The sequence below is a fragment of the Glycine max genome, chromosome 20 (genome assembly GCF_000004515.6).
Source record: "Glycine max cultivar Williams 82 chromosome 20, Glycine_max_v4.0, whole genome shotgun sequence".
NCBI lineage: Eukaryota > Viridiplantae > Streptophyta > Magnoliopsida > Fabales > Fabaceae > Glycine > Glycine max.
Genome location: NC_038256.2, coordinates 32,463,851 through 32,489,333, shown reverse-complemented (window position 1 = coordinate 32,489,333; position 25,483 = coordinate 32,463,851). Strand labels below are relative to the sequence as shown.

At 33.3% G+C, this 25,483-nt stretch overlaps 1 protein-coding gene across 3 annotated transcripts; it reads right to left on the bottom strand.

Annotated features, from left to right (window-relative positions):
* Positions 1-2,791: 2,791 nt before the first annotated feature.
* LOC100802948 (ethylene receptor 2) lies at positions 2,792-7,206 on the bottom strand. 3 transcript variants are annotated; one of them, XM_026127514.2, is made up of 3 exons: positions 6,872-7,206; positions 4,080-5,991; positions 2,792-3,532 (listed from the first exon to the last, which is right to left on the bottom strand). In XM_026127514.2, the coding sequence occupies exons 2-3, from the start codon at positions 5,829-5,831 to the stop codon at positions 2,993-2,995; spliced, it is 2,292 nt and encodes a 763-aa protein (XP_025983299.2). In that variant the 5' UTR covers positions 5,832-5,991; positions 6,872-7,206; the 3' UTR covers positions 2,792-2,992. The 3 variants fall into 3 exon arrangements, with proteins under 3 accessions (XP_025983299.2, XP_040869104.1, XP_040869105.1); XM_041013170.1 differs by having other exon boundaries at positions 6,881-7,206; XM_041013171.1 differs by having other exon boundaries at positions 6,915-7,206.
* Between the last annotated feature and the right edge of the window lie 18,277 nt (positions 7,207-25,483).

Sequence of the window (25,483 nt, the reverse complement as noted above, 5' to 3'; positions counted from 1 at the left end):
AAATATGATAAGTTAAAAAAATGAATCATCGATCCGTACAAATTAAATTTGATGATGATATAAAAGAAAAACAGATATTATATACTAAAATGAAAATAACAAAGTTATAATGTTGAAGACATAGTTTGTCGCAAAAGCTTGAGAACCAAATAAATGTGCAATTTACAAAAAAATTACTAATGTTACTTCGACATTGCAGTAAATTTATAAACATGGCCAAATCAAAACATAGTTAACATTTGGATCAGGAAATTCTAAGACTATTTCCATGTCAGGTGTGAAGGTTTGGACTTAGGAAAAATCTCTCCATCCATATCTAATTTTTGTCGTCTTTCGCTGGTCATTGTAAACAATGTGTCATTCGACACATTTTTCTATAATCAAATGAGTGAACCTTTTGTCTTTCATAAAGTGATACATACTACTTGAAACATCTTGACAAAACCAATAACTTAATTTGAGATAACGGATAATAAAAAAAGTTGACAACAAAAGGTGCTTTTGAAATTAATTAAGTATATAGCTAAGTAACTTACAAGCTACTGTACATGATCTTGTATTCATTCAGAAACACCTTGAAAGTCACTGAATTTAGCACTTGATGATATAATGAGTGTCATTTTAGAAAAGCACAATATACATAGTTGCCACTTTGTAATGAAAAAAAAATTAAGTGAACTTTTACATAATTTGGAAAGAAAATTTAATAGACATTTTACATAACACTCTTAATGAGTCTTTCAGTAAATACCAATTTGTTTTTCATATCGGCCTATACAATGGCGGACCTGCATATATACGAGGGTGTGCAGGTACACCCCCTGACTTTGGTAAAATTATTATTAAGTATTTTAATTTTTTTTTTATTTTGCTCCCCTTAATTCTATATATTTAAACCCACCGTCCTATATATTTTAAAATTATCCCATTAACTCAGGGTCTTAGATCCGTCAGGGAACCTATACATATAGATAGTTTTTCAACAATCTTTGAAGTCATGATTCAAAAAATTTAGTTGTTAAATCTTTATGTGTGTGCCCAATCTAGTAAGACATTACTAGATACTCAACAATTTTTCCTTGGTTAAAATTTGAAGTCATTGCTATATGTGCATACCCAAAAATCTTTTACTTTGGGATTTCTTTAACTAATCCCAATTAAAAATGAGACTAAATCTCATCCTACATGATCCAATAAAATTATAACAACAATATTAAAAGTTGGACCATTATAATTTTTTTTGAATAATTATATACTCCTCCTAATTTTAAATTCTATCCACTTTTCAGATGGTGTTTTTTTTTCTACAATTATATTACACATTTACTAATTTGTCTCTTTCTTCTCCGACAACCCTTCCACCGCAATCACCCTCGCTTACCACCAGTCCAACACCATGCATTATTACATAAATAAACAAGCAACAATATCGAAAACGTACATCCCACAGCACAATTGAATCCCTTTATTCAACACTTCATAAACTTGAATCGTTACTTGGGAAAAGGTTATTAAATAATCAATCATCAATCTATTTCTTTCACTCTTTTGTTTTTTTTTTTTGAAATCTTCAATCTATTTCACTCTAAAATCAAGCATTTAAAGAAATTTCCTCAAATTAACCCAGTGAAAGATTTGGACAAGAGAGAGGGCACTGCATTCCAGATCTGGGTAAAGGGTAAAATTAGGGTTTTGTAAGGATTTAAAATTCATTGTCTTATATTTCAAAAAATAAGTGATTACTTTTTTTTAAAAGAAAAACCACTGGCGCACCGTAGACCATTTGGTGCAAGGTGTTGGGGTAGGATCCAAGAGAGTGCAAATACAGAGGATGAATAAGCGTTGTTGAGAAGGTGAAAAGTTGAAAGAGAGATTAAAAGGATATATATAATGGGGAAATATGTAATTAGCAAAAAATAATAGGAAGAGATTTCTGTATAAAAAACTTATGTATAAAAAACTTAAAAATGAGTCTAACTTATAATATAATTATTTAAATTTTATTGGACCGCCCAAGATTAAATTATTTAATCCTAATTTTACTTGGAATTAGTTATACCATCCTTTTACTTTATCATCACGTATTCAATTAAGGCATAAAAATAGTTCGTAAGCATTTTTAACATTAATTGGTCAAATAAATTTGACATCAATATTCTCTATATATTATTATCTTTATTAGGTAAAAGAATAGATTGAGTAATAAATTATTATTAATAATGCCACTTCTTTTTATAGATTTAATTTCTCAGTGTATGAAAAAAACACTTTGTCAAGATACTTTAATAATATTTACATTTCAAAAGAGATTAATGTTCAAATGTTAGGGAATACCTTGATGCATAAAGTGAAATATCATTCATTTTTGTATCATAAATTTGAGACTCTACTCTATAAGGAGAACATTTTTTGGAAACATTTTTCTAAAATTTACCAGCAAATAAAAATCCGGTCATTTTAAAATTAAAATCCAAGAAATAAGAAAAACTTCAATAGCAGTATATTTTGTACCAAAAAGAAAAGAAAAAAGAAAAACTTCAATAGCAGTAAATTTTGAAAAATGGAATGCACAAAATTGTTGAGCAAAGTACTACGAAGGTTCTTTATCAAAGTACAACTTTGATGTGACCCCAAGGGTCTAATCCTCTTAGCCTAAGTTATGTGTGCCATTTTATTAATCGATTAGTTCATTTTGTTTCCCATTTTCTGATTACATGGATGTGAAGATGCATGAATCAGAATTGAAAATACACACATGACACAATAGCAAAATGAAGCACACTGAGGGAAATTAAGGAACTATTTTGTATACCATTTAATTTTCTTATGAAAGTAGGGCTATAACACAACATCTCTAAGCTGGAATATTGCTGGAAAATAGGAGCCAAAGAGTTCTTTGAGCTACCAAATTCTATGGAATATGTGACTGGAATTTTTTTTATAACTTAATTTCTTGATATGTTGCAAGTGCTTTAACTTGCAGCATGAATCCTCACATGACACTATTTCCCTGCAATATTATTCTTCTGAGTTCACTAGCGATTCCATGCAACAAAACTGGCTTTCTTATGACTCCATTCATGCCAATTTGCATGCATCTTTCCCACAAATCATCTGTGCTTGCAGTCAAGGCAACAATCACAGGCCAATTCCGGCTTCTGAACTTGGGAATCCTCGTTGCAACTTCGAACCCATCAAGCTCAGGCATGTGAAGATCCAAAAGAATGACTTGAAAGGAAGAACCAGCAGGTCCAATGACGTTAAGGCATTCAAATCCTGAAGAAACAGAAGTCACAACACAGCCTAGTTTCTGAAGCAACTTCTGTGTCACCGCTCTATTTACATCGTCATTGTCGGCCAACAAGACCTGCAGACCTCTGAAGAAAGAATTTGAATTGGATGTCTCAGAATTTTCCCCAGGTTCAGAGTTGGATACGGCAATAGACCGCCACAGTTGAAACCGAAGAAAAAGGGCCATGACTTGAGGAAAACCTTGAGCGTTTGGTACTAACCATATGTTCCCTTGCATCAACTGGCAGTAACATAGTAGACAAACAAAGTGCAAAATCAATGGAAAGAAAAATAAAATATTAGAGAACATAGAAACTAGTACTTTCACAGTTCCAACTATATATATAGTATACTAATCATTGGCACTTAAAGGACCTTGGCTTGAACAAATTAGAAAAATGATTAACCAATTAAAAAATGATTAACCAAGTAAGCTAACAAAATCTATAAATAAAACCTATATAGATTCTAGATTATTACATCTAACAATCGTAATACGCAAGTTGTTTATATATATCTTCATCAGTTCACACCATCTGCTAATGTAGGTAAGAGAACACACAACAATGTAAATCATAGGTCAAGTCCTAAACAAGGGATGAACTAAGCCACCTTGCAAACAAGATTCAAATTCCACGATTTTTCTCATGCATGCATCAAATAACAGATAAATGTCTAAGTGAATCATATGGAGAAAATAGTCTTCAACCAACCAACATATTTTGAAGTATTAAGTATGAATGACTATTAAAAACAGCACCTTAATGAACTGAAGGAACTGAACTCACCTGGATTATCCTCTTGCAAATGCTAAAGCTCAATCTTTCCTCAACCTTATCACTAGTGCGATCTGTACCCGCAAGCTGCCCTGAAGGAACTGAACTCTCCAATTCAGGATCACCATTATTGATCCCTATCTCAAATCTAATATTTACATCCCCGCCAGAAGAGCTTGGTCTCCAGGTTGTCCATCCCTGGTCATTCCTTCCTTGACTTCCAGTTTCTGCAAAAACTCGAAATACAAGAACCCCTCCTCCATGGTTACCATTTATTGCATTCCCAACCATATGCAAAATCACCTGAAAAACCCTCTTTTCGTCACCTATAACATTGTCTGGCAAAGACTTGTCAACATCAACCACAAAGCCAATGACCCTATAAACACACATGCACTTGGCAAGACAAGCTGCCTCTTTCACCATAGCATGCAATCCAAAAGGTTTCATCTCCAAAGGGAATCTTCCATCATCCCTAGTTGAGTAGTCCATGGCATCATTTATCAAGTTTGACAAGACAGTGCTGGTCCTTAGCATTGAATTCACAATAAGTTTCTGTTCACTCTTCAAATTATCATCTTGCATCATCGAAAGCAACCCCAAAATTGAGTGCATTGGCCTTCTCATTCCATTACTCGTGACCTTCTGAAACGAAGCTCTCGCCTGGCTCGCCATCATTGTATTCATCTTTTCCATTTGCAAAGCTCGATTTTGCTCCTCCAACTTTTCCCTCATGAGCTGAGACTCTTCGAGAATCGAGGCATGAGACAGAGCCACAGCCACCTGATCAGCAACCACCTTAATGATCTCCAGCTCTTGAGCGCCCCATGATCTAGGCTCCGCACTAGGAAGAGTCAAAACCAATATGGCATAACACGTCTGCCTTAGCTCTGGCGTTCCCCCTTTGAAATTGCAAACCTGAAGCATCGGCATGCGGATGGCAGCAACTGGTCCTGCCCCACCATAAACTCCACTGCTAGCAGTGGCAAGTATTGAATCAGAATCAATTATGTTCACTTCGTCACTTCCCTTAATTCTCACAACATCCGGATTAGTAATGGGTATAGAACAGTTAACATTCCTCCCATTCAATTCATGCGTAAGGTTCATCTCGGTTTTCTCAACATTTGGCATCCACACTGCACAATTCTGCAAACCAAGTGTCTTAGACAGCTCAACCAAGGTGGTGTAGAGAATCTTATGCCTATCCAACGACTTGCGAATCTCCTGAGTGAGCATCCTCACATGCATTGCAGCCTCCTTCTGTTTCATTATGATTCCAACCTCCCTCCCAAGATCCCAAGTCTTTTTCTTTAGCATCAATTCTCTAACCTTCACTTTCAACAGCATAGGGATCAAGGTGAGGAGGGTAATGGTAGTTGCACATGACACCAAGGCAGTGAGGATTTTGAAGACAGTGAGTGCCACCATGAGTTGAAAAGTGTGGGGACCATAAGTCCACCCATTCAACAAATGTGTCATTCCACAAAGTACAATGAAAGCAATGAACTGAAAGAGGACCCATTTGAAAGGGAAGTTTGAGCAACTAACAAAGTAAAGTAGCTCAATGGGGATGGAGAAGTAGGCCACAGCAATCAGAAAATCACCAATTCTCTGGCACTCCAAAATGGTCTCAATAGTCCACAAGCTGGACTCATCATCACAGTTACATCTGGGAAAGCCATTATCTGTTGTTGCACACACACATGTGCGAAGAAGTAGCAAGCATATTAACAACAGTTCAAATGACACTGCCTTTAACATTGACCCAATGTGATGCTTCTTCAATCCATCTAGTGATACATACAAATTAATCCACACACCAGTGAAGAATAACGAACTCAGAAAAAAAAAATAAAGAAGCAAAGGCCTCAACAATTTTTCTACCACCAACTCCCAATGTTGCTTCTTCAACTATGGTCTCCTGCCATAACACAGTTAAACAATAAAAAAAATTACAAACTTGGTACGATCCAAGCCACAGAAAAACTACGAGATCTAAAACACAAAAATAATAAATAAATAGAAGAAATAAAAAGGTGTAGGAAACCTATAATTCTTTTTGTTTTAACCTTTTTTCAATCCACACACCCCCTTTTGGTGGAATGGCATGAATCAATAAATAGTAAAGAAGACATTTTCATCAACCAAATTATATATTTTTAATTAAAAAAATAAGGCTAAGACAAGAACTCCCTCCCTCAAATCGCACACAAAAATTATTAAAAAGAAAGTCCAACAACGTTAACTGCCTTAAAAAAATTAATAAATAAAATACCCCAGTAATGCAGACCAATTTTTTTAAGAAATAAAGTATCTGCAGAAACACAACCCAATAATTTATATAAAATAAATAAAACTCAGATTGCAATCATATATATAATCCAATCTTAATCAGATCTTAATTAACAATCATTTATCCTTACCCAGGAGACACCAAAACCTGATTAAGGACACACACCACATATTACTAAAAATAGCCATTAAAAAACCAATTATAATGCGGTTTAGAAATTCAGAAGAAAAAAAAAAGAACCGCCTTCGAGATATAAAAGTTGCTATAAACCTTATAATCATTCCCGAAATTTCGAAATCCACTTCCAAGGCTTCGACCGAAAACTCTATAAACATTTTCATCTTTTGAAAGAAAAGCACTCTCTCATCATCCCACAACCCCATTTCTTTATGCACTGATTAAGCAAGTGTAACCCTTTTTTATCATTGGGAGAAGAACACAAAAGAAGAAACCCACTTTATCGAGCAACAAATCCCAACACTGAAAAAAAAAAAAACAAAAACAAAACCTTGCTTACTGTGCACAAATCCAGCTTAGCTTAGCTTAACTACCTCGTGCCTGTAATCTGGTGAGTGGGGGTGTCAGAGTTTTGTATTGCGTTGTGTGTGACAAGTAAAGGGCAGAAGTAGAACATAGAAAAGAGCATAAGTAAGAGACACCCAGATGAAGAAAAATGATGAAAGTGGTGTTTCTGTACTTGTTGTGGATGTTAAGGTATTGCTCAAGTAACACAACCATAGTAGTAGTATTGTGTTGTTTGGTTAAAGAGAGAAAGGGGTGTGAGAAGTGTATTATGTCCTGTGTTGTGTGCAATGTGGTTTTGTTTGTTTGGAATGAGCAGTGGCAGGCTCGACTAGGACGAATTGATTTTTAATGAAATGGTGTTGGATTTAAATTTTGATTTTAAGTATGAAATAAATTAAAAATATATATTTTTTTATGTGTGTTTATATTTTTAATAAATATTAATCATTATTTCCATCTAAAACTAGATCATATTAATATCATAGTTGTTATTGTCAGAAAAAAAAAAAAAGAGTGTCAAAAGCAAACCACATGAAGAGTATAGCGCCGTTGTTTCGCGGGGAAGAGAGAGAGAGGGTCCACGTTCTTACATGAAGAGAACTTGGACGCGCTTTTGAACTGAAACGTCCTTGTCACTCTCAAAAAGATTTGAATGTTTTGCTTTTTATTTCCCTCACTCTACAATACCATTTTTCTATTTTCCTCAGTTGTATTCTCCTTTCTCTCTCTTTTGGTTTCCCAGTTAGGCTAAAGAGGAAAATAAACAAACATTTTCCGTGCTGTATCTTGTCTCTTTCCTTTTCAGTTTCTTGTGCATTTCAACACATTAAGTTATTAATTAATTATTCTAATTACCATGTTTAGAAAAGAAAAAAAATATGGATAATGATGAATTGATATCACTCTCTTTTTCTTAATGGACAAACTTCTCTAGAAAAATCTCTTAAAGCCTATGAACTAGATGATTAACTACAACTTAGTGAAATTGTTTGTGGTTCAAGTTTGTGTGGGCAAAAAAATTATAAGCATCAACGGTTGTTACTTCATGGATTTTTTTTTTTTTAACTTTTGGAATGTAAAATTACATTTTGGATTGATTAGACTTCAAAAGATTAAAAAAAAAAACTCAAAAAGGGTGCAAAAGGCAATTTGGAGGTAAGTGTCTAATTTTTTTTTATCCTTCACTATTTTTAGTTATTAATTAGTTTTTTTACCTTTCAGCTAATTTTATCAAATATAATCTATAGAGTATTTTCTAAATATAAAATTTTATTATATTATTAAAATCAAATATCTTTATTTAACATAACCTTACTTGCAATAAATTAGTATTTACGTTGAAAAAGTAATTAATATTATTTTAAATATATAAGAGATTAATAATTTAAATATAAAATAAAACATTAATAAATATGAAAATAATGCAACTAATTTGTGTTTAATGAGACATTAATAATTTCTTAAATAAAACATGCAAATATGTAATTAATTAATATTTAATAAATTTATGAAATATTATTAATGCTTTTAAAATTGAAACGGTGGTTGAAGCAATGAAAGTACTAGTTCGAAGTTTCATGGTCTAACTGCAGATTGTGATTGGATTGGTAGTAATCAAATTTATATTTTTCAATGTTAAATATTTTTAGTAATAAAAAATACAAAATTATAAAAAATCAAGATGTAAAATATTACAAATTATTATTAATAAAAAATTATATATTATAAGATAAAAATGAATAATAATTGACAAAATAATTTATACCAATGTGACATCGTTATGTGATTTTATTTGTCGATACTACCAGAAAATAGAGTTTTAACATTGGTTATTAAGGACTTTCAACATCAATTATTAACTAATGTTAAAAATACCGACGTTGAAAGTAATATCATTAACATCGATTTTTCAAAACCGATGTTATATAGTAAGAATTATAAAAAAAAAGTCACATATCTTCACATTAACATCAATTTTGACTTATACATACAACATTGATTTTATAGAAACCGATGTTGTGAATGAAGTTTAACATCGGTTATTAAAAAAAACTGATGTTAATATATACATACAACATCAATTTTTACTAAAAATCGATGTTGTTTTTTGGATTTTTTTTAATGTATTGTCTGTATTTTTAGTAACCCCAAATTAATCTGTAAATTTAAAAGCAGAACCATGGCAAATAATTTTCATTCTATTTTTAAACATTTTGTAGCATAAATTCCATAAAAACTAAATATTTACTATGAATTAAAAGAATATTTAATGTGCATATAACATGAATTATTAAAAATGTAAATTAACTAAACTACAATTCCAAAATTACTTAAACACTAATTGTTTCATTTTTAACTTTCAAATAATAGTTTGTCAACTGGATGTAAAGCGCCTTCAATCTGTCTAGTTCCAATGGTCTAGTATCATTGAAATACCGCATGATATAATAAAACATAAGTTAATAATTTATAATACCAATTATAACAAAATGAAATACGTTTGAATTAAAAATCATCATTTCCCAATTATTCTTGAAACTTCCTAAGATTATAGTTGACATTCAGTGCATGACATAATATCCACACTCAGTGCTTTCTTTTTGTTTATTACACTAAATACATTATGAAATTTAGATATCCAATATTAAGTACAAATTAGTCTACACAATATTAAAATATAACTAGAAACATTGTTTAAATGGCTTACTTTAGCAACAATCCACCTAGCAGCAACCTTGGATTTACTTTGTGGAGTATCGTCAAATCCTTTCAAAGCATGTGAATGTATGTGTATGAAGGTTTTGATGATGGCAAGACAAAATCAACACAAGTTTTATTTCAAGTCCAAATCAAGACCAAGAAAACAAAGATCAAGAAGAAAGCTAAGTCTTAGTCTATCTTTATTAAAATAGTCTCTTAGTGATTGTAAAGGTTTGGTCTCACAACATAGTTTTTAAATTGATTATAAAAAGATTTTAAAATATTGTTAACATTTTCTGAAAAAGATGTTTTTCCACTGGTAATCGATTGCCAAGCATTGTAATTGATTACCAGAAACAAAATTATTTTAAAAAGCTTTTTTAGAAAGTTTGAAATTTGAAATTTGAAAGTTGTAATCGATTACCACTTGTCTGTAATCGATTACCAATAATGAAACTACAAAAATCCAAATTGAAAAGTCATGACTCCTCATTACCAAAGAGTTGTAATCGATTACCAGTGAGGAAATTTTAAAAGTTACTCTGAAAAGTCACATCCCTTCATAAGTTTTTGAAAATCCACCAAGGACCTATAAATATGTGACTTATCTATGAAAGTTTTTAGAGTTTTTCAGAACCTTATTGTCTTATCCTTGCAAAAATAAATCATTGGCCAAACACTTGCAAATCAATTAAGGATTCTTCTAAGAACTTCATCTTGTATCTTCTTCTCTAAAAGAGAGAAAAACATTTGTACTTTCTTTAAAGATTTATTGAGATCAAGAGATTGTTTGTCTCTTGAATTGTGAGTTTCTTGAACACAAGGAAAAGGGATCTCTCAGGTGTTCAGAAGTTGTAAAAAGGATTTTTACAAAGTTAGTGGAAATCTCAAGTTGGTTGCTTGAGGACTGGCCATAGGCACAGGAAGTGACCGAACCAGGGTAAACTGAGTTTGCATTCCTCTCTTCCTTATCTTGATTACTTTATCTTGCATATTTTATTTATCTTGCACATTTGAAGTATTCTGTTGATATAACTTTCATCTTCATATTCAATATTCTTAACATATAGATTTAAAAGGGAATTTAGAAGTCAATTAAACAAGAATTTTTTTAACTTAATTCATCCCCCTCTTAAGTTATTAAGGCCACTTGTCCAACAACTTCCTTTTTGTCTATTACACTAAATACATTATGAAATTTAGATATTCAATGTTAAGTACAAATTAGTCTACACAGTATTAAAATATAACTGGAAGCATTATTTAAATGACTTACTTTAACAACAATCCACCTAGCAACAACCTTGGATTTACTTTGTGGAGTATCGTGAAATCCTTTCAAAGTGTTGTTCAATACAAACATGGATGTGTATTGTACGATTAAAATATTGATGTTCCTGACTAATGCTAATGTATTGAAAAATATAACTGACTTGTTAATAATTCTTTTGAGGTAATTGTCTGGCCTATTGTGAACAAACAAAACCAGATGACAACATTTTCCTTAGGCAAAATGACGGTCATCTGTCAATGTGCACTGCAGTGGAGAACAATATAAGTTATTATACTATTATACATTATTTAAATTCATTTGTTCAGTTTAACTTACTCATTCAAGTAGGCTCCTAGGTACACATCTCTCCTTGAATTCTGCATCTAGTTCTTAATGTAACTTTCTGATTCAAATTGTAATTGCCCAGATCTCTGTATGGACAGTGGCTCGAGGAATCCATACACACCGGCATTCCCTGCTCGCATACTTGTCTCAATCATATGCCTATTTTGTTAAATAAAGTAAATTATGTATGAATTTAAAACAATAAGTTAGGTAATAAACAATAATGTAAAGTGACTTACAGAATCCACAATTGTATAACAAAGATGCTGAGACATTGACCAAACACCCCAAACACGGTAGCATCCCACATAACCTGCAATGAATTTAGAAAAAGTTGTGGGATGGTCAATGTCATCAAATATAGAGGATCATTGACATCATGATCCGACCTATCTACAGGTTTCGCCGGTCCCACAACTCCCTGTATATCTAACACAATTAATTAAGATAATTTAATGACAGTCAACACTTTAATTGAAAAAAAAACATTTAATGACAGTGAAATACTTGTTCTGATAAACGTTTGACAAGATGTATCGGCCAAGCAACGAAGGTGTTAAGTGTATGCCCCACTAACTACCCCACGAAGGTGTTAAGTGCATCTGCATCTCTAACTTCCTCAACACCAACCTTGACTTGATCATTGCATAAAGGGATGTTGTGAACGGTTGTTGACCCCTCATAAAGTCTTCCTAGGGCAACTAGGAAGGGAGAATTTTCTTCGACATACAACCTGGATTTCTCTGAGTCACTCGTGTCTGGGTCATTCCCTAAAGGATTAACATAACTCTCCTTTATGCTGACACGAGCAGCTGAAAGACCAACTTTAGACTCAGGAGGCAGTGCGAGTCCCTGTGATTGCATCTGCGATTGAAATTGGGACTGCATCTAGCTGAAGGACAACATTAATTGTCGAGTCACTTTCTCTATGATCGACTCCTCCAACTAGTCCCTAATTTTTTGCATCAACTGCTCCAGATCTTCGGGAGCCATGGACGAAGACATGCGGGAGGTCCTTGGAGCCGGTCTAAAGTATTGTTTGATCGTGACCCTGGCTCCAGTAGCATGCACACGACCAGGGTGTTCTGGTCGCCCAATGGCAACAATCACTACATCCTAACATCCATGGGCGATAAAGGAACCATGTGAGGCTTGCTCCTCTAAAGAATCCTGTAACGAACACATTTATTGGTTTACTCAATCAAACAATAAGCATAAATAATTGTAATTGACAATTGAAAGTGACTTACAATCTTGTCAGCAATTTCCTATGCTGCCTTAGACGTCATTTGACCAGTTTTCTTGGTGCGAGCCATCTTCCACTTCACGTGTTGTCTGATGGGAGATGGAGAATCAATGACGGTGTTAGTGCTTTCGGATTTAGCAACTTCCTCCAGTTGTTTCTTTTTCTTCTCCTCCATCAACTTGTTTTCTAGAAATTCATAACCCCCACGAGACAACACGTGAGGGACAATGTTTTGTTTCTGAATGGCCTATGCCTTCTTTCACACATCCTTTAAAAATTAAACATTATCCAAAGTTATTATTACTGAAAATAATAAGTAAATTTAAAGTTTAAAACAATGAAAATCATAAAGTTACCTCCCACGAAGGGTCTCTACAGCTCTGACAAAATTGGGTCCTCTTCTCCTTGCTAATGTCGTTCTTTTCGCAAACAGTGTCATCGACACTATCCTTGTCGGCTGCAAGTGCTCATTTCGACGTCAAATTAGACTTGAATTGTCTTCATTGCTCCCCCACGGTCTGAAGTATTTTCTTTTTCATCCTCAAATCAGATGCTTCAGGGATATCAAATTCAGCCAGACAAATGAAAATTACATTTTATTGTTAGTAAATTACAATTTTATTGTTAATCAACAACATGCATCGTTTAAGTAAAATATCTGAATATCCTCCCATATCAAATCCTTCTGGGCAGCAAGGACTTGTTTCTAATTCTCGTATGTCACATCTATTTTAACTTCTATGGGGACCGTCGACTTTCCCAATTGCAGGATCCACATGGACCAGGGGTCTCTCTGCCCCAATTGGTCTAGTAGCCAATGATCTTAGCCGGGTCTCTTTTCTTTTCCTCCTCATGGTGGAAGGTGAATGTGATGTTGAATCAATAGGAGGAGGAGGAGGGAAGCTAGGTGGTGTAGCCATTTTCCTGTTAATAAAAAAACATTAATTTTAAAAGTGATCATAAAACTATTTTATGTTATGTGATTGAATAAACTAAAATGAAACACATATAAAAAAATTACATTAGACGATGTTAATTAATTCTCCTTCATCATGATCATTATGATTTGCATGAACATCGTTAGCTTCTTCTTCTCTGACGATGTTAGGCGAGATTTGTGTGGACAAAGAACTAACATAAGTATCAATAAGTGAATCATCATCTTCAACATTAACGCCAATTGTTTTCCCATGTGGAACCACTAACCACCTTTCATCACAAGGGTCTTCAACATAAAATACTTGTTTAGCTTGTTCTGCCATGATGAATGGGTCATTTTGGTAAACGAGTTTCTTAAGATCTACCAACGTAAATCCTACATCATCAACCCGCACACTGATATTTTGTCAACTCACATACATTTGAAAACACAGACAGTGAATTTGACATAGTTAAGCTCCCAGATTTCTTCAACGAAACCAACGTAAGAGATGGAAGCTACATACAGATTGTTATCATGTACACTAGCGAAGTGTTGAGATTCAACCCTTAGGGTAACCCCACTGTTTTGCATTATATTTTTCTCGTCTTGTGCTTTTGTATAGAAGGAATACTTGTTTATATCGTATCCTTGCCAAGTTATAACATTTTTTAGGCCCATTTGCTAGCTTTCTTAACGTTTCAGAAGCATTATCATCACCAAAAATTGTATCTTTAAACGACCAACACAAGATGGGTATCAAAGCAACTGCAACATAAAAAAAACAGATTAAAAAGGCAGGACATGGAAGTGACATAAAGGAATGGTAATATAAATTTCCATTACTTAGTAACTCTGTTGGAGCTAGCAACATAACATCTAATGCTATAATTTTCTATCCTTGTCAAACAGTTTTAATTCAACTCCTTCTTTTCTTAAATGGTCATTTTCCTTTACTTAAAGCACAAGGGGACGGATACCCCTATCCTATGTTAAAAATCAAGTTCAACATAAAAAAAATACACTTGTTTAATAGTGTACTTGGGACTATTGAATTTTTCTCGGCATAGGATGCTTCATCTGTTTACCATGCTATGGAGACTACAATTGTTGAAGTCATCAAATTAAGGGAAACAGAGCTCTACCCTCAACTCATTAAGTTTGTCAAAGGGTTAGTCTATTCTTCTTTAATAGTACACTATAATACTATATATTTGAAATTTCCCTTGAATATTTTTCTTCTTCATAATTAATACACTACTAATGAGTTTCTTGGCCACAAATAGTCATGGTATGGACATAGAGTGAATCTATCTAGCGACCAAATGATAACAATGCAGTAGCAATTGATGTTAATCCACTGTGTTTGAATTGTTGGAGTAAAAGTAGGATAAGTTATCAAAAAGGCATGCAGTAGGCATTGGAGCTAGAATTTCTGATGCTTTCAGTTTAGTATTTGTACATGCATAGTAGTATAATATTGCTTTTGATTTGACTGTTGTTTATTGATCTTACTTTGCTTTCCTGTAGATAGTGTTGACCACCCATGACTTTAACATGTACTATCTGTACAACTAGAAGCTCATTTTGATAAAGTTCCTTAGAATAAGGGCTTATATTGGTTCTAAACCTAGCGTTCACTTAACTTGCAACAACAATAATGTTACACCACTTGTGCATAACTTACACTCAAATATATGTCCCCTAATAACAAGTTGGACCTAATTCATTTTTAACAAGAACACAATTATTAGTCCCCAGTTTGAATCAATCCCAATTCTTAGCAATGTCACCCTTTTGGAATCATCACTTAAGAGGATCCTAAGGACAACCTCAAACAATCTCCAGTTTCTTATTTGCATAATGGAGAGAAAACACAAAGGGTATGCAAACTTGAAACAAATTGTCGAGACAAGTGTTGGTGTTGTGAGCCAATGCTGCCTATACCCCAATCTCAACAAGTTAAGTTCACAATTTTTGGCCAATTTGGCCCTCAAAATGAACGACAACATGAATTGGCCAACAGCAAACAAGTACATTTCAAGAATAAGGTAAAGAAATTAATCACTTGTCAAGAACACTATTAACTTCAAGTGGGTATTCCCTGTGAAATACAAAGCTGGTGACTCCCAAGTCATGAGGGAAAAAATACATTTACCTTCCATCCAAAGATGAATATGCAAGGATCTATGAGCCCCATTTCCCCACTTTCCTTTGGATTTGGTTCAGATTTCGGGGACAAGTATATGTTATCTAATGGCTTATATGACCATGTGACAATCTAAAGACACCAAAAAAGAAAAATGTGACAATCTAATGTTATATCTAAGCTTTTCTTTGTTTTGGATATGAACTTTGCCTTTACAAACTTTTAATGATTTCATTTGGCAATACATATACCCATTATATATGATACTATTGTTCTTGAACTTCTTTAAGAATTAAGCTTGCGTTGATGCATCTAAAGTGTAACACATCTAGACACTTGACAGATTATGTAGCTACCTAAATTGACATAGAACAACATGCGTGGTTAACTTAACCAGCCTTAAAAACATGAAAACAGAGAACACAACACAAATCTAAACCTACCCGTACCCATACCCGCCCGACTTGCAACTTGTAGTATCATGGCCCACTCTTAAAACGTTTTGCTCCAATCATAACTGTGTGTGCCAATTCGTGAGGGTCATGCTTCAATCTAACGCATTGATGACAATAGTAAAATGTCCTAAGCAATAAGCATCAATCGAATGGACAATTCCGTCCATTTAGGAGCAAAATTAGCAATGAAGCAACTGTGTAATTTCAAGACTCCCTAGACTAGCAAAACAACTAAATTGATTTCATTGTTGAACCAACACTATAAAAAAATAGCTAGTTAGTTACTGAACCAACTTCATATTGGATTCTGTTGTTACAAGACAAATGTTTCATGGACATCTATTATTCTATAAGACACCCAGATAGAAAGAGAAAAACAAGCACCATCAATTATGGAGGAAAACAATTATCTATACAATCTGACAAGAGGAAAATAGTGATAATCAATTACTTTAATGAAATTGATAAACAAGAACCATCAAGCTTAAAATCACATAATTAAGTAGCTGGAAGACCTCAACAACACTGTAAAATCACAACAAAATCTTACCCCATATTGCGAGTACAATGAGGTTAAAGAAGAGCAAAGAGTGCCTAGAAAACAAAGCCGATAAGCCCTCGAGAAAGATGCTTTGGTACCAGGGGAATGGCTGCAAGGAAAGCCACAACAAACACCTACAGAAAATATTTAAATTAAAGGATCAGCAACGAAGGTGATTCAGACCCGCAAACCAATCACTTAAACAATGCATTTTTAAAGAGCATATATGAGCAAAAATGAATTGTTTCAGGTTGACTTTCAAGTCCCATAAGTTTCACACAAGAAAATTTTGATGGATATAACTTAGCCAAACAAATCAACTTTTCCTTATCAAATTTAAAAAATGAATCTCTTGGATTTAAGCTTGCTACACAAAGAAGCAGCTCGGTGTTCACCTCAGGAAATCTATTGTTGGATCAAGTAGCCTCGGAATAATTAAGAAGGAGGGGTTGAATTAATTATGAACGTATCTTGACTAATTAAAAATTTATCCTTCTTAATGTTACTAGATTCAATTAGGTTTTACTACTAAGTTATGAGAAAGTAAAGAACAAAAACAATAACTTAGATAAAAGTAAAGCGGAAATAAAAAAGAACACAGCGGAAATTGAAGAGTGTAGGGAAGAAGAAGACAAACATAAGATTTATACTGGTTTGGCCACAACTCATGCCTACATCCAGTCCCCAAGAAACCACCAGTTCTTGAGATTTCCAATAACCTTGTAAAATCCTTTACAAGCAAAGATCCACATGGGATGTACCCTCCCTTGTTCTCTTTGAACAACCAAGTGGATGTACGCTCCACTTGAACTGATCCACAAGAGATGTACCCTCTCTTGTTCTCAGTATCACAACCCAAGTAGATGTACGCTCTACTTGTTCCACAAAGGATGTACGCTCCAATGTATTAAAACAAAGAATTCTTAGGCAGTTAGTCCCTTGAATCTTTGTAAGGGGAAACAAAATATATCTCAGGCGGTTAGTCCTTTGAAATCTTTTGTAAGAAACAGAAGATATCTCAAGTGGTTAGTCCTTTGAAATCTTTTGTCAAGAGGGAGAAGGGAAGAAACAAAAAAATTCTCAGGCGGTTAGTCCTTTGAATCTTTTGACAGGAGAGAAGGAATGAAAAAAAAGAATAGCACAAGTTTTTGGTCAATGAACTTTTCTTGAAAGAGAAAGTATTGAACAAAAACTTTTAGAAAGATGAAGGAAATCTGTTATGCATAAAAAGGAAATCAGTCTTACACATATTGAAATTTGTGCCATGGTCACATATTTATAGTCATATGATGACTCAAGTTAAAAGTTTATGACTCTTGGCAATTTCTTCAAAACTAGTCATTTTTAAAAGTTGTGACTTTTATGAAAACTAGTCACTTAAAAAAGTTGTGACTTTTGAAGAAATCTTCAGAAATAAGTCACCTTAAGAATTGTGACTTTTGGTAATTTATTTTTCAAAAAAAGTCACTGGTAATCGATTATCATCATGGTATAATTGATTACACATCAACAGATGTGACTCTTCATGTTTAAATTTGAAAGTCAAAACGTTTAGAAACACTGGTAATCAATTACAAGTATTGTGTAATCGATTACACAAGTTTGAAATGATTTGAAAAAGTTTTATCACAAGTTGTGACTCTTGAAATTTGAAATCTAACATTTTAAAACATTGGTAATTGATTACATGATTATGGTAATCGATTACAGCTTTGTAAATCAATTTTGAAAAGAATGTTGGCTACTGGTAATGGATTACTGCCTTCTGGTAATCGATTACCAGAGAGTAAAACTCTTTGGTAAAAGATTTTTCTTTTCGAAAAATTCTTATGCTATTCAATGTTTTGAAAAACTCTTTTAATACTTATCTTGATTGAGTATTCTCTTGATTCTTGAATCTTGAGTCTTGATTCTTTACTTGAATCTTGAATCTTGATCTTGATTATTCTTGAATCTTGAATCTTGATCTTGATTCTTGAAACTTGTTTGACTCTTGATTCTTTGGCATCATCTTGGAAGGCATTGCTTCCACATCTATTGTTTAGCTCTTGAAGTTGTCTATCAATCACTTGATAAAATAACTCAACTTGAAAGTGATGAAGATTTAAAACTTTTTGAACTTTATGCTTTGATCTTCCTTGTGTAATGAATGCATCATCCATATTTGGAATGTTAATATCTTGCTTTTCACAAAATAATGATACTTCATTCAATAAAGTATGGCAACCATCATTTCTCATGCTTTGTAATCTCTCCTTGCACACTCTAACTAATGCTATAACATTTATAATATCTTGATCACTTCTTTGTAGTGCTTGAGACAACTCATTAGTGATCCCCAATATATGCCTCATCAAGTGCAAGTTAAAAATAGATTCAAAAGACAACATAGATTTCAATAAATGACATGCTTTGACACGTTGATATGAGCTTATGCCATTTTCCTCAACAAATTTAAGGACATCAATCACTAAAGTAAACAAAGATATCATGCTAAGTAGCATACCATAATGTGAGTCCCATCTTGTATATCTAGCTTGTTTCAATGTTGTTTCTTGATTCAAGCCATAACCACTAGAAATTTCTCCACTTTTTAATGCTTCAACAACTTTAAGAATTTGACTTTCTCTGAGAATCTCTCGTCATTTACTTGAAGCTACAACAAAATTAGATAGATTGTTAACCAAACTAAAAAAAAAACAACCGACCTCAACTTTTTTTTTGCAACTGTCACAAGTGCTAATTGAAATTGGCGAGCAAAGCAATTAACATAGAATCCATAATTATTTTCTTTCAAAATCAAACTTTTGAGACCATTGAATTCACCTTTCATATTACTAGCCTCATTGTATCCTTGTCCACACACTCTTGATAGGCTTAAACTATGTTTTGCAAACAATGACTCCAATGCCAATTTTAAAGATATGACACTTGTATCCGAAACATGAACAAGACCAAGAAACCTCTCAATGACACTTCCATTTTTATCTATGTAACACAAAGCAACAAACATTTGCTCCTTAATTGATATATCTCAAGATTCATCAATTAAAATGGAAAAAAATCATATTTAACATCATTAACAATAATTTTTGTGGTCTCATAAGCTGCAGCTGTCACAATATCCTTTTGAATATTAGGTGCCACTAGTTTGAGATTTCCACGAGCATTTTTTAGAACCTTATCAATCTTTTCATTATGATTGGCCAAAAAATGTATAAGCTCAAGGAAATTACCTTGATTTTTTGAATGAACTTATTCATCATTACCACGAAATGCCAATCCTTGCCTCAATAGAAATCAAATACAGCCAATTGTTGTTATCAAACGAATCCTATATTCTCTTTTCACCAAGTCTCGTTGTCTGTTAATAGCAACTTCAATATGTTATTTTTTATTCATTAATGTTTGAAAACTTTGTAAAGCTTAATTGTGAACACTATCAAATTCTTCAATATGGGTTTTCAACCTATCCTTTTTTTTCCAATTCGAAAAACCGTCGACCAAAAATGCATAAGCATTTTTTTTGTTCTCCAATGTCAAGTCTCATAAGATAACAATACAAACAAAATGCAACATCTTTTGATACATTATATTTCAACATATTTCTAAATTCCAAAAACCAATCAGGATTAAACTTTCGAAATAGAGTCCCAAATTGTCATTTTGGAAAATCATGATCTCTTGGTTTACAAGGTCCTTTTTGCAAATAACATGATATGTGTTTCCTCTCTCCCGGATCAGCAGGAAGATTTTCAAAATCAACTTCTAAGAATCTATTTTTTTTTCAGATGACTCTAATGTGTTGGGGAATCCCTTTTAAAAATTTCTTCATTTTTAGCACACTACAAAAAGAATAAAGCTAATTAAGGTAAAAAACAAAATAAAGTTAATCTCCCTATTGCTTACAAATAAACCCCCCTACATTATGTTAAGCCTTATCAATAATTTATATTAAAAATTTGAAAAGAGTAAAAAACTATTTTTTTTATAAAAATCTTACTGCAATTTCACAAAAACCGCAACTCGCAAAGACTGCAATGCTACCAATGCACACAACACACAGGTCTGTGAGTGAGACCACCATGATTCCGTGAACGTGTATAATTGAATAAGTTTAAATCTAATTAGATTTAGGGAAAATGAATAAAAAAGTGTAAGTGAGAGACAATAGTGTTTGGCTGTTTTGAGAATTGGGAGGGCCAAAGGGAGTGAGGGATGATTCACATTGTAATCAAATGTGTGTGATAAGTTACTAATTTAGTGTGTGAAACAGTGTGCTCTATGCAGTTTATGAAATTTTTTTGTGATACTGTAAAAATAATGAGAATTGGGCTAAATGGTTTGGGCTTGAGCATGTTGTTTTTGTGTTGAATGTATTTTTTTTGTTTAGACTTTGGGTTAAAAAAATCCACTGGGGGTACTATATAATTTTTTATGTGGGCAATTTTTTTATATACATTAACAAATAAAAAAATCCAGCGGGGCAATTGCCCCCGCAACAAATAATGTGCATCTGCTAATGTTTTAGAGTTAGGCGATACATCAATCAAAGTTCAACATCTTTCGTCAAGTCATTTCCTAGGTTGATGATTAACGTAGCTCCATGTAGAGCTTGTAGGCATTGGATCTTCTTTATCAATGGAGTCCTTTGCTTCTTGAAGATCAATGGCAGTGGAATGGAGAAGGAGGAAAAGTGATTGGAGACGCCACTTTAAAGAGAAGATGAGTCAAGAACAAGCTCACCACCATAAGAAGCCATGGATAAGAGCTTGAAGGTAGGAGAAAATGAGTAGAGGGAAAGGAAGAAAGGGGAACAAAATTTTGAGAGAAAGAAGAGGGAGAATGATGTCTGAACTTTGAAGTCTAATTTCTCAAATGATCAAAGTTGCAAAATGCACACACAAGGCCTCTATTTATAGCGTAAGTGTCACATAAAATTGGAGAAAAATTTGAATCTCTATTCAAATTTTACTTGAATTTGAATTTGTGGAACCAAAATTTCACTAATTATGATTAGTGAATTTCAGCTATGGTTTAGCCCACTAATCCAAGATCAAATCCAAGATTCTCTACTAAGTGTGCTTAGGTGTCATGAGGCATGTAAAGCATAAAGGACATGCACAAAGTGTGACTATATGATGTGGCAATCAGGTGTAATAAGGAAATGCTCACTCTCCCTCAGGTTGGTCCGAAATTTAATTGGATTGGGCTTCTCCCAATTCAATAAAATTTCTCTCCCAACACACACATCAAATAGTCCACTTAATGCATGTGAAATTACAAAACTACCCCTAATACAAAACTAGTCTAGGTGCCCTAAAATACAAGGACTGAAAAATCTTACATTATTAGGGTACCTTAAACTTATGGGGTACCCTCCCTACACTATGGAGCCTTAAATACAAGGCCCAAAAAATAATGAAACCCTAATCTAATATGTACAAAGATAAGTGGGCTCATACTTAGCCTATGGGCCCAAAATTTACCCTAAGGCTCATGAGAATCCTAGGGCCTTCTCCTGCATCCCTGGTCCAATATTCTAAGAGTCTCCTAGCCATGGCTCTAGTGATGGGTCCTCTCCTTGGGACGATTGCATCGGTGATTATATACTTTTTATTATATAAAATGAAAACTAAGTTTGCTAAATCATGCTAACCTATAGGTATAGATTTTGAGATTATTATAAATTTTCCCTATCATGTAGTATGTCTCCATTCTCAAAAAATCTAAAATCGTTCATCGAAGATTCAAACCTTAAGATATGACCCTTGATGATTCAATCAAACGATTCACCTTCGTTATTACCTTTTGCTCCATTGTTCCATTTTTTTTTCATCTTTTGTTAGATTCCTTGATATTTAGGGGTAGATGAACTCCTTGCGAATCCTTTTTAATTGAACTTTATATTCAACACCACCTTTATTAATGAAATTAAGTGATCTTCTTTGTTCTTAATGCTTACAACTTATTGATCTCTAGTTGGATGATTTCAAGTTGTTTAACAAATGAGAAGTATTGTAAATGTGTTTGGACTTGAGATAAATTTCTTGCATTGTATTAAGATAAGTCTATCGATAAAACTTCTTGATGCATGCATTCTTATGGATTTCTAAACTTATTTCTTGAGTTAATCCTTGAGGGTATGAGAGATTAAAGCATTGGGATTAATTAAAAAGGGCTTTAAGACAAGAAATTGAGCCTAACTTAGTTTAGTAAATTTAAACTTTAATATGAATGAGCTATTAGAGATAGGGGGAGCAACATGAAGACTAAGCTTTGGAGGTTGAAGAAGTTTTGTCTTTTTACATGCCCAACTCTTTGAGTGGCATTTTTATTGTTTGTTGCATCTTAGTCTCTATCTTTTCATATGTACATCATGCATCATCCTGTAAAGGTAGGAAGATTGTATTTGAAGTTAGAAACCTTTTTAGTGCATAAGAATCTTGGTTTTAATTAATTACAAGGTTGATCAAAATCGATTACACAAGTGTTTGTATCTTGCAGAGAGATTCTAGTTTTGTTTTAATCGACTACCAGTTAACCATAATCGATTACATAGTTCAGTTGAGACCATGTCTGGTTTTTCATGATTCTCTGTTTTAATCGATTACCAGGTGATCATAATCGATTACTTCATTCTTAAAGGTGTTCCCAGAAGTGATCAAGAACACTTTAATCGATTACATCAAGAATCTAATCGATTATATTGTTCTTCAAAGTTTTCCAGATGTTGGGAAAAACATTTTGATCGATTGAAATGATAATATAATCGATTACTTCTTCGAAATAATTGATTACATTGGATATTTAATCGATTATAGGAGGTTATAATTATTTTCTCTATAAATAACCACCTTATGCTCTTACTTTTAAGAAGAATGAACAAAAAGAGGTAGAAGAAAAAGTGCTTAGAATAAGTGTGCGACTCATAACTTCTAGACCTCGTTTTTTCTAAAGCTCTCATGGTAAAAAGTGAGTTGTGAATTAAATGTGAGATCAAGAAGAGACTCATTCACTCAAGTAAAGGTTCTTTGATGTGATTGATTAGGTTGTGTCTCTCTTTAACTCAAGTTTTTTGTGTGTTTTACGTATTGTTAACATATGCATGAATTTCTGAAAGCATGCTAGAATAAGTTTTTCTAGTTTGGGCTAAGGGTAGATTTCTCTTAGGCTCTTATTCACAAAGGACCCTAGGGTTGGGTACCTTAGTCTCTTTTTTTGGGGTAGGAACTGAGATTCTATATGCATAGTGAAAATCTAATTTGATTTGGATTAGATAACTAGAGTAGCTTCTTTAGAGATAGAGAGTGAACCAATATAAAAATTGGTGTGCACCTTCTCTTGATCTTATCTTTCTTTCTCATTGTATTCTTTATCAATTTTGTAAAGGTTAAAGAAAATGTCTTTTTTAATAAGAACTTTAACAAAAAGATTTTGTGTTAAAGGTGATTGATTAAATATTGGTTTTAACAAAAGTTTGTGATAAAATCCTTGGAAAAGAAAGTTTTCTAAAACTATATTTTTTTCGTTCGATTTGATTTAGAACCAATTCACCCCCCTCTGGGTTTGTGAGTTCCATCATCCTTTTCAATTGGTATCAGAGCTACGTCTTGAAAGTTGCTCAGGATCACAGTTTCTCTAAATTGGGCTCTAAACAAATCACTTTCAAAGAGGGTGCATCTCTCAACCGACCTCCATTGTTTGAGGGAGAATTGGCAAAAAAATGGAAATCTTTATTTAGTTAATTGATCTTGGTGCATGGAATGCGATTGTTAAAGGACCTTTTATACCAACTAAAGAAGTGAATGGTGAATTGGTGCCTAAAGAATGGGACGAGATGAAAGATGATGAGAAAAGAAAAGTGAAAGATGATAAAAAAGCTAAAAACATTTTAACTTTTGGTTTATCTTCTGATGAATTCTTTCGTACTGCAATATGCAAAAGTGCAAAGGAAATATGGAAAATGCTTGAAGTCACTCATGAAGGCATTTTGGATGTAAGAAAAGCAAGAAAGCACACTCTTGTATTCGAATATGAAGTGTTCCGAATGAAGAATGGAGAAACCATTTCCAAACTTCAGACAAGATTCACCCATATTGTGAATCACCTTCTTGGTCTTGGAAAAACGTTTGAAGATGATGAGCTAAACATCAAAATCATCAACTGTCTTACAAGAACTTGGGAACTAAAGATCACAATGATCAAGGAATCTAAGGACTTAGCATCAACGTCAATGGAAGCTCTCTTAGGAAAATTGCTTGCATATGAACATGAATTGATTCAACAATTTAATGCAGAAGAAATAGAAAAGAAAAGAAAAGGAATTGCACTCAAAGTTAGTTCTTCAAAGGAAGACTACAAACAAAGCTCTAGTGATGGCGGAGATGCAGAGAATTTAAGTTTAATGGTGAAGAAGTTTGGAAAATTTCTCAAAAGATCCAAAGACAAAAAATTCTCTAAACCTTCAAAGAAAATAGAAAGCAACAACAACACCTTCACATGATTTGAATGTGGGAAGCAAGGTCACATCAAATTTGAATGTATTATCTACCTTAGAAAACAACTAGCTGAAAAGAAAGAAAAGAAGGATAGAAAACATAAAAACTCCTACATAGCTTTGGAAGACAATGCATCCACATCCTCTGATTCTTTTAGTGAAGAAGAAGTTGCAAATTTGTGTTTGTTGATAAATTCAATGGATGACTCCTCAACCATTGAAGAAACTGAGGTAAATTCTAAATTTGAAGAAGTTTTGGAAGCATTTACTGAAATGCATGAGGAAGCGCAAAGGCTTGCTGTTTCAAACAATAAGCTGAGAAGCGATCTAAAATTGCATACCACTAAATTGGCTTCAACACAAAGTGAGCTTGATAAATTGAGACAAGAAAATGAAAAACTTGTTTCAAGCTGTAAAGCCACTGGTTGTGTTTGTGCTTCTACTTCTCTTAATATGGATGATTACAA